Genomic DNA, 10,648 nt, shown 5'->3' with positions numbered 1-10,648 from the left:
GCTGACCGGCTGGAGGGTGTGTGTGTGTTGTTACAGATGCCATGTTGCTGGTAGCTGACCGGCTGGAGGGTGTGTGTGTGTTGTTACAGATGCCATGTTGCTGGTAGCTGACCGGCTGGAGGGTGTGTGTGTGTTGTTACAGATGCCATGTTGCTGGTAGCTGACCGGCTGGAGGGTGTGTGTGTGTTGTTACAGATGCCATGTTGCTGGTAGCTGACCGGCTGGAGGGACCCTTCAACATCGAAGCCATCATGGAACCCATAGATGTGAAGATCTCTGAAGCCATCATGACCATGCAAGACAACAGCATGACAGTTTCAGCTAAGGTAAAGACAACAACATGACAGTTTCAGCTCAGGTAAAGACAACAGCATGACATTTTCAGCTAAGGTAAAGACAACAACATGACAGTTTCAGCTAAGGTAAAGACAACAGCATGACAGTTTCAGCTCAGGTAAAGACAACAGCATGACAGTTTCAGCTAAGGTAAAGACAACAGCATGACAGTTTCAGCTAAGGTAAAGACAACAGCATTGTCAGATTGTCTTTCTGTAAATTCAGAGCGTTTCGCTCTCAGAGCCATTCTGGACGCTATGGCCGAGGAGTAGAGTTGATCCAAGCGCTCAACGACAATCAAGCACTGAAGCTAACTGGCTAACGTTGGCTAGCTACTTCCAGACACAAATGAAAGAACACCTCACTCTGCCCATTCTACTCGCCCTGGCAGAGCTGGTTAGGCTGTTTTCATGTTATCCAGAGCGTTGCTGACTGTAACTGTGCTGCTGGAAAACAATTTAAGTACGCTTTTTTGTTGCCGACGTTTGCTGACACCGGCCGCGTTCAACGGGTGTTGAGCGTTCGTTTATCATCAGGTATTCTATGTGAGAGTGCTCTGATATCGGAATAGATAGCCAGAATTAACAACGTCCATTGAAGCACACAATGACTACATCACTTAGCTAAGAATGATGTGAATAATTAAGTGTAATAATTTTCTGAAAAATTGCATTATGGGCCCTAAAAGCAGGGAAATAGTGTCCACTGCTTTGTATTTTGGTGAATGTTGTACGACATGGCATACTAACCCCCATTCCTTCCTCCCCCTGTTCCTTCCTCCACTCTCCTCCCCTGCTCCTTCCTCCCCTCTGTATTCAGCATTTCACTGTGAGGTCTACTACACCTGTTGTATTCAGCATTTCACTGTGAGGTCTACTACACCTGTTGTATTCAGCATATCACTGTGAGGTCTACTACACCTGTTGTATTCAGCATTTCACTGTAAGGTCTACTACACCTGTTGTATTCAGCATTTCACTGTAAGGTCTACTACACCTGTTGTATTCAGCATTTCACTGTGAGGTCTACTACACCTGTTGTTCCACAGGGCTCTGTTTCTGACCTGAGTGTTGAAACACAGCTCAGGTGTTCCACAGGGCTCTGTTTCTGACCTGAGTGATGAAACACAGCTCAGGTGTTTCACAGGGCTCTGTTTCCGACCTGAGTGTTGAAACACAGCTCAGGTGTTCCACAGGGCTGTTTCTGACCTGAGTGATGAAACACAGCTCAGGTGTTCCACAGGGCTCTGTTTCTGACCTGAGTGTTGAAACACAGCTCAGGTGTTCCACAGGCCTCTGTTTCTGACCTGAGTGTTGAAACACAGCTCAGGTGTTCCACAGGGCTGTTTCTGACCTGAGTGATGAAACACAGCTCAGGTGTTCCACAGGGCTCTGTTTCCGACCTGAGTGTTGAAACACAGCTCAGGTGTTCCACAGGGCTCTGTTTCTGACCTGAGTGTTTAAACACAGCTCAGGTGTTCCACAGGGCTCTGTTTCCGACCTGAGTGTTGAAACACAGCTCAGGTGTTCCACAGGGCTCTGTTTCCGACCTGAGTGTTGAAACACAGCTCAGGTGTTCCACAGGGCTCTGTTTCTGACCTGAGTGTTGAAACACAGCTCAGGTGTTCCACAGGGCTCTGTTTCCGACCTGAGTGTTGAAACACAGCTCAGGTGTTCCACAGGGCTCTGTTTCCGACCTGAGTGTTGAAACACAGCTCAGGTGATCCACAGGGCTTTGTTTCTGACCTGAGTGTTGAAACACAGCTCAGGTGTTCCACAGGGCTCTATTTCCGACCTGAGTGATGAAACACAGCTCAGGTGTTCCACAGGGCTCTGTTTCTGACCTGAGTGTTGAAACACAGCTCAGGTGTTCCACAGGGCTCTGTTTCTGACCTGAGTGTTGAAACACAGCTCAGGTGTTCCACAGGGCTGTTTCTGACCTGAGTGTTGAAACACAGCTCAGGTGTTCCACAGGGCTCTGTTTCTGACCTGAGTGTTGAAACACAGCTCAGGTGTTCCACAGGGCTCTGTTTCCGACCTGTTAATGTTTAATTAGTGCTTCATATTATTTACCATATAGACTGCTGCTATCCTGACGGTGCAAGTTGCTCAATTCATCTGAGTAATTATAACTTTTAAATGTTCTCTCTGTTGACAAACTCTCTGTTGGTAAGTACTAGTTATGTTTATTTTTTTAAAGAGAAGCTTGTTTTTTTGTTGATCAGGCCCATTCTGGACAAATATTTCAACTTTCAGGACATGACCGGAAAACTCAATATTATCTGCCTTGGAAATTAGAACTCCATAACAGAACCTCTTTACATTCAGTAAGGTTCTGTTCAATAAGTTCACTCATCATAACAGCTGACACCCTGGTGTCTGTTGGCCTTGTGTCTAGAATGGATACCATTTAAGTCAGACAGGGTGAGTTAAGTCCACGGTCAATATGATGGAGTTTCAGAAAGTCCTAATGGTTTCGTAACATTTCTCTCAAATGTAATCCTGTATTGGGAAATGGTTTTCAAACCCCCTTGCTGCTGAATGAGGCCAAACCACAAATTACAGTGTAGTATGAATCACGACATGACTGAGAGTCAAGCTGTTCCAAGCACAAACCCATGTTTCTGAGGAGATAGATGTTTCTGCCCGTCCCTTCCTCCCCTCTCCCTCCCTGCTCCTTCCTACCCTCTCCCTCCCCCGTTCCAAGAACAGACCCATGTTTCTGAGGAGATAGATGTCTCTGCCCGTCCCTTCCTCCCCCCTCCTCCCCTCTCCTCCCCTGCATCTTCCTCCCCTCTCCCTCCCTGCTCCTTCCTCCCCTCTGCTCCCCCGTTCCCCTCTCCTCCCCTGCTTCTTCCTACCTGCTCCTTCCTCCCCTCTGCTTCCCCGTTCCCCTCTCCTCCCCTCTCCTCCCCTGCTTCTTCCTCCCCTCTCCCTCCCCCATTCCTTCCTCCCCTCTCCCCCCCTGCTGGGCTGTAGGTCTACTGAATGGTGCTGGGCTGTAGGTCTACTGAATGGTGCTGGGCTGTAGGTCTACTGAATGGTGCTGGCTGGGCTGTAGGTCTACTGAATGGTGCTGGGTTGTAGGTCTACTGAATGGTGCTGGGCTGTAGGTCTACTGAATGGTGCTGGGCTGTAGGTCTACTGAATGGTAATGGGCTGTAGGTCTACTGACTGTTGCTGGGCTGTAATTCTACTGAATGGTGCTGTAGGTCTACTGAACAGTGCTGGGCTGTAGGTCTACTGAATGGTAATGGGCTGTAGGTCTACTGAATGGCGCTGGGATGTAGGTCTACTGAATGGTGCTGTAGGTCTACTAAATGGTGCTGTAGGTCTACTGAATGGTGCTGTAGGTCTACTGAACAGTGCTGGGCTGTAGGTCTACTGAATGGTAATGGACTGTAGGTCTACTGAATGGCGCTGGGATGTAGGTCTACTGAATGGTGCTGTAGGTCTACTGAATGGTGCTGTAGGTCTACTGAATGGTTCTGTAGGTCTACTGAATGGTGCTGGGCTGTAGGTCTACCGAATTGTGCTGGGCTGTAGGTCTACTGAACGGTGCTGGGCTGTAGGTCTACTGAACGGTTCTGTAGGTCTACTAAATGGCGTTGTAGGTCTACTGAACGGTGCTGGGCTGTAGGTCTACTGAACGGGGCTGGGCTGTAGGTCTACCGAATGGTGCTGGGCTGTAGGTCTACTGAACGGTGCTGGGCTGTAGGTCTACTGAACGGTGCTGTGCTGTAGGTCTACTGAACGGTGCTGGGCTGTAGGTCTACTGAACGGTGCTGGGCTGTAGGTCTACTGAATGGTGCTGGGATGTAGGTCTACTGAACGGTGCTGGGGTGTAGGTCTACTGAATGGTGCTGGGCTGTAGGTCTACTGAACAGGGCTGGGCTGTAGGTCTACTGAATGGTGCTGGGCTGTAGGTCTACCGAATGGTGCTGGGCTGTAGGTCTACTGAACGGTGCTGGGCTGTAGGTCTACTGAACGGTTCTGTAGGTCTACTGAATGGCGTTGTAGGTCTACTGAACGGTGCTGGGCTGTAGGTCTACTGAACGGGGCTGGGCTGTAGGTCTACCGAATGGTGCTGGGCTGTAGGTCTACTGAACGGTGCTGGGCACAGGTCTACTGAACGGTGCTGTGCTGTAGGTCTACTGAACGGTGCTGGGCTGTAGGTCTACTGAACGGTGCTGGGCTGTAGGTCTACTGAATGGTGCTGAGCTGTAGGTCTACCGAATGGTGCTGGGCTGTAGGTCTACTGAATGGTGCTGGGCTGTAGGTCTCCTGAATGGTGCTGGGCTGTAGGTCTCCTGAATGGTGCTGGGCTGTAGGTCTACTGAACGGTGCTGGGCTGTAGGTCTACTGAATGGTGCTGGGCTGTAGGTCTACCGAATTGTGCTGGGCTGTAGGTCTACAGAATGGTGCTGGGCTGTAGGTCTACTGAATGGTACTGTGCTGTAGGTCTACTGAATGGTGCTGGGCTGTAGGTCTACTGAATGGTGCTGGGCTGTAGGTCTACTGAACGGTGCTGGGCTGTAGGTCTACTGAATGGCGATGTAGTTCTACTGAACGGCGCTGGGCTGTAGGTCTACTGAATGGTGCTGGGCTGTAGGTCTACTGAATGGCGCTTGGATGTAGGTCTACTGAACGGTGCTGGGCTGTAGGTCTACTGAACGGTGCTGGGCTGTAGGTCTACTGAACGGTGCTGGGCTGTAGGTCTACTGAATGGCGCTGTAGGTCTACTGAATGGCGCTGAAGGTCTACTGAATGGGTCTGTAGGTCTACTGAATGGGGCTGTAGGTCTACTGAATGGCGCTTGGCTGTAGGTCTACTGAATGGTGCTGGGCTGTAGGTCTACTGAATGGTGCTGGGCTGTAGGTCTCCTGAATGGTGCTGGGCTGTAGGTCTACTGAATGGCGCTCTAGGTCTACTGAATGGTGCTGGGCTGTAGGTCTACTGAATGGCGCTTGGCTGTAGGTCTACTGAATGGTGCTGGGCTGTAGGTCTACTGAATGGTGCTGGGCTATTATTGTCAAATCGGTTGATATTTGACGAGTTGAGGTTGACATTGTAGTAATCCCTTTTAGATAACAAGACTCCTCGATCTAACTAATGCACATCTGTGGTATCCCTGTCCTACCTGGCGGATTGTAAAGTAGGTTTGTTTTCTCGACAGTAAGTTAACAGAGTGTGTCTCTATGTGGTCTTTCAGGTGTTCCAGGGGTGTGGTCAGCCCAAGCCGTCTGGGATGGGCAGCAGCAGATCAGCCAGGGGGATCTCTGATGTCTTCAACGCCCGATTCAGACCCTACAGCCCAGAGGAGAGACCCACCACGGCCGCTGGCACCAGCCTGGACAGACTGGTAAGAGATGAGGACAGGGAGGAGGACAGACTGGTAAGAGAGGAGGACAGGGAGGAGGACAGACTGGTAAGAGAGGAGGACAGGGAGGAGGACAGACTGGTAAGAGAGGAGGACAGGGATGAGGACAGACTGGTAAGAGATGAGGACAGGGAGGAGGACAGACTGGTAAGAGAGGAGGACAGGGAGGAGGACAGACAGGTGGAATAGGAGGACAAGGGGGAGGACAGACTGGTAAGAGAGGAGGACAGGGAGGAGGACAGACTGGTAAGAGAGGAGGACAGGGAGGAGGACAGACGGGTAAGATAGGAGGACAGGGAGGAGGACAGACTGGTAAGAGATGAGGCCAGGGAGGAGGACAGACTGGTGGGATGGGAGGAGGACAGACTGGTAAGAGAGGAGGACAGGGAGGAGGACAGACTGGTAAGAGGGAAGGACAGGAAGGAGGACAGACTGGTAGGGGGGGCCAGGGAAGAGGACAGACTGGTAAGAGAGGAGGACAGGGAGGAGGACAGACTGGTAAGAGAGGAGGACAGGGAGGAGGACAGACTTGTAAGAGAGGAGGACAGGGAGGAGGACAGACTGGTAAGAGAGGAGGACAGGGAGGAGGACAGACTGGTAAGAGAGGAGGACAGGGAGAAGGACAGACTGGTAAGAGAGGACGACAGACTGGTAAGAGAGGAGGACAGGGAGGAAGGCAGGGAGAAGGACAGACTGGTAAGAGAGGGGGAGAGGGAGGAGGGCAGTGAAGGGATACTCTACTCTAGACATTTCCCCTTACCATGAGTCCTGTATCAGATATCTTTCACCCACCTGATGGTTAAGGTTGGGGGTAGGATAATCTGATCCTAGATCTGTGGTTAGGGTTGGGGGTAGGATAATCTGATCCTAGATCTGTGGTTAGGGTTGGTGGTAGGATAATCTGATCCTAGATCTGTGGTTAGGGTTGGGTGCAGGATAATCTGATCCTAGATCTGTGGTTAGGGGAAGGAGAAGGAAGGGTGGCAGGGAGAGAACCACTCTAGTCTCAGATGTAGACAAGAGACCAGAATCTTCTATATCAGACCAACGTTATAGAAGTCTCTGGAAGTGTGGGATCATACTGTCTACTGAGAGAACCAGCAGAGAGATAGTTGAGATTAAATCACTTTTATGTTATCCCCTGAGTCCTTCCCTGAGTCCAAAATGGCACCCTATTCCCTATATAGTGCACTAGTTTTGATGGCCCTGGTCAAAAGTAGTGCAGAATAAAGGAAATGGGGCTCCATTTGGACCCCAGCCCCTCCTCTCAGTTGAATCCTCAGTTCCATGTTCAGGCCATGGCTCTGTGTTGACTCATACACAGCCTCGGTCTCCCACCATCCTGTCATCTCCCCAGGGGAGAGTGAAGTGTGCAGGGATAAGTGTGCTCTCTCCTCTCAAGCACTCTCTCACTCTACTGTTACCTTGGTGCTCAAACCCTGGAGGGTTTTATGGGAACAGAGAGCTGGTGGTCACACCCTGGAGGGTTTTATGGGAACAAAGACCTGGTGGTCACACCATGGAGGGTTTCATGGGAACAAAGAGCTGGTGGTCACACCCTGGAGGGTTTTATGGGAACAGAGAGCTGGTGGTCACACCCTGGAGGGTTTTATGGGAACAAAGAGCTGGTGGTCACACCCTGGAGGGTTTTATGGGAACAGAGAGCTGGTGGTCACACCATGGAGGGTTTTATGGGAACAGAGAGCTGGTGGTCACACCCTGGAGGGTTTTATGGGAACAAAGACCTGGTGGTCACACCATGGAGGGTTTTATGGGAACAAAGAGCTGGTGGTCACACCCTGGAGGGTTTTATGGGAACAAAGAGCTGGTGGTCACACCATGGAGGGTTTTATGGGAACAAAGAGCAGGTGGTCACACCATGGAGGGTTGTATGGGAACAAAGAGCTCAAGGAAACAACATATGCATGTCAATACATATTTACAACACCCAATTTTCTTTTAAGCAATCCTTGAAAAATCCATACATTTTCCCTCCAGGATGATACATTATCCCTCCAGGATGATACATTATCCCTCCGGATGATACATTACCCTTCCAGGATGTTACATTATCCCTCCCGGATGTTACATTACCCCTCCGGGATGATACATTACCCCTTCGGGATGGTACATCACCCCTCCGGGATGATACATTACCCTTCCGGGATTATACATTACCCCTCCGGGATTATACATTACCGCTCCGGGATGATACAGTACCCCTCCGGGGTGATACATTATCCCTCCGGGATGATACATTATCCCTCCGGGGTGATACATTACCCCTCCGGGATGTTACATTATCCCTCCAGGATGATACATTACCCCTCCAGATTGATACATTAACCCCTCCAGGATAGTACATTAACCCTCCGGGATGATACATTACCCCTCCAGGATGTTACATTACCCCTCCAGGATGATACATTACCCCTCCAGGATGATAAATTACCCCTCCAGGATAGTACATTACCCCTCCGGGATGATACATTACCCCTCCGGGATGTTATATTACCCCTCCAGGATGTTACATTATCCCTCCAGGATGATACAATACCCCTCCAGGATAGTACATTAACCCTCCGGGATGATACATTACCCCTCCAGAATGTTACATTAACCCTCCGGGATGATACATTATCCCCTCCGGGATGATGCATTACCCGTCAGGATGTTACATTATCCCTCCAAGATGATACATTATCACTCCAGGATGGTACATTACCCCTCCAGGATAGTACATTACTCCTCCATGATGATAACACCAGGACATTGTCTTAGAGAAGATGTAGATTGGAAAGATAATTTTAATGTGTTATAATACATAATGATTGAGGCAGGTGTAATAACATGAGTTGAGAGGTGCTTAGACTCCCATAGAGAGAGGAGGGGAATTGAATATCTTGCCAGAACTATTTATCACGTTCTATGGTTGCTATTGGTTTCCAGACTAATGCATGTATTCATAGCCTTCCTTGCTTTGTATCTGTCTCTCTCTGTGTCTCTCTCTGTGTCTCTCTCTGTCTCTCTCTGTGTCTCTCTCTGTGTCTCTCTCTCATCTGCCTCTCTATTAAATCCCTCTCTTCTCTGTTTCTCTGCTGCTCCCAGAGGACAGTGTGGAGGACAATGCAACACAGCGTAAGCCTTCCTTCCAATCTGCCTCTTATCTCATCTCATCTGTCTGGTGGATCTGTCCTCTTCCTACTTGTCAACATTACTCTCAGAGAGATTGATATCTGTAGTGTCTGATGCTGCTACAGGAGGCTGTAGTCTAGATGCATAGCTGTAGTGTCTGATACTGCTACAGGAGGCTGTAGTCTAGATGCATAGCTGTAGTGTCTGATGTGGCTACAGGAGGCTGTAGTCTAGCTGAAGTGTCTGATGCTGCTACAGGAGGCTGTAGTCTAGCTGAAGTGTCTGATGCTGCTACAGGAGGCTATAGTCTAGCTGTAGTGTCTGATGCTGCTACAGGAGGCTGTAGTCTAGCTGTAGTGTCTGATGCTGCTACAGGAGGCTGTAGTCTAGATGCATAGCTGTAGTGTCTGATGCTGCTACAGGAGGCTGTAGTCTAGATGCATAGCTGTAGTGTCTGATGTGGCTACAGGAGGCTGTAGTCTAGCTGAAGTGTCTGATGTGGCTACAGGAGGCTGTAGTCTAGCTGAAGTGTCTGATGCTGCTACAGGAGGCTGTAGTCTAGCTTTAGTGTCTGATGCTGCTACAGGAGGCTGTAGTCTAGATGCATAGCTGTAGTGTCTGATGCTGCTACAGGAGGCTGTAGTCTAGATGCATAGCTGTAGTGTCTGATACTGCTACAGGAGGCTGTAGTCTAGATGCATAGCTGTAGTGTCTGATGTGGCTACAGGAGGCTGTAGTCTAGCTGAAGTGTCTGATGCTGCTACAGGAGGCTGTAGTCTAGCTGTAGTGTCTGATGCTGCTACAGGAGGCTGTAGTCTAGATGCATAGCTGTAGTGTCTGATGCTGCTACAGGAGGCTGTAGTCTAGATGCATAGCTGTAGTGTCTGATGCTGCTACAGGAGGCTGTAGTCTAGCTGTAGTGTCTGATGCTGCTACAGGAGGCTGTAGTCTAGCTGTAGTGTCTGATGCTGCTACAGGAGGCTGTAGTGTCTGATGCTGCTACAGGAGGATGTATAGCTGAAGTGTCTGATGCTGCTACAGGAGGCTGTAGTCTAGATGCATAGCTGTAGTGTCTGATGCTGCTACAGGAGGCTGTAGTCTAGATGTATAGCTGTAGTTTGTGATGCTGCTACAGGAGGCTGTAGTCTAGCTGTAGTTTCTGATGCTGCTACAGGAGGCTGTAGTTTACCTGAAGTGTCTGATGCTACTACAGGAGGCTGTAGTCTAGCTGTACTGCTGTAGTGTCTGATACTGCTACAGGAGGCTGTAGTCTAGCTGTACTGCTGTAGTGTCTGATACTGCTACAGGAGGCTGTAGTCTAGCTGTACTGCTGTAGTGTGTGATGCTGCTACAGGAGGATGTAGTCTAGATGTATAGCTGTAGTGTCTGATGCTACTACAGGAGGCTGTAGTCTAGCTGTACTGCTGTAGTGTCTGATACTGCTACAGGAGGCTGTAGTCTAGCTGTACTGCTGTAGTGTCTGATACTGCTACATTAGGATGTAGTCTAGATGTATAGCTGTAGTGTCTGATACTGCTACAGGAGGCTGTAGTCTAGCTGAAGTGTCTGATGCTACTACAGGAGGATGTAGTCTAGATGTATAGCTGTAGTGTCTGATGCTACTACAGGAGGCTGTAGTTTAGCTGAAGTGTCTGATGCTACTACAGGAGGATGTAGTCTAGATGTATAGCTGTAGTGTCTGATACTGCTACAGGAGGCTGTAGTTTAGCTGAAGTGTCTGATGCTACTACAGGAGGCTGTAGTCTAGCTGTACTGCTGTAGTGTCTGATGCTGCTAC

General features: G+C 49.6%; 1 protein-coding gene across 1 annotated transcript in view; it reads left to right on the top strand.

Moving 5' to 3' along the window:
• The window catches only part of LOC109885592 (glypican-6-like), a 434,345-nt gene that overhangs the window by 376,934 nt on the left and 46,763 nt on the right, over positions 1–10,648 (top strand). The window contains exons 5-6 of the mRNA XM_031816008.1: positions 196–326; positions 5,548–5,697. Of these exons, the coding sequence (XP_031671868.1) occupies positions 196–326; positions 5,548–5,697 (281 nt within the window). The remainder of the gene's footprint in view (positions 1–195; positions 327–5,547; positions 5,698–10,648) is intronic.

This window comes from Oncorhynchus kisutch, unplaced genomic scaffold (assembly GCF_002021735.2).
Source record: "Oncorhynchus kisutch isolate 150728-3 unplaced genomic scaffold, Okis_V2 scaffold727, whole genome shotgun sequence".
Taxonomy (NCBI): domain Eukaryota; kingdom Metazoa; phylum Chordata; class Actinopteri; order Salmoniformes; family Salmonidae; genus Oncorhynchus; species Oncorhynchus kisutch.
Note: the sequence above shows the minus strand (reverse complement) of the source record. Positions and strands in the feature narration are given on the sequence as shown.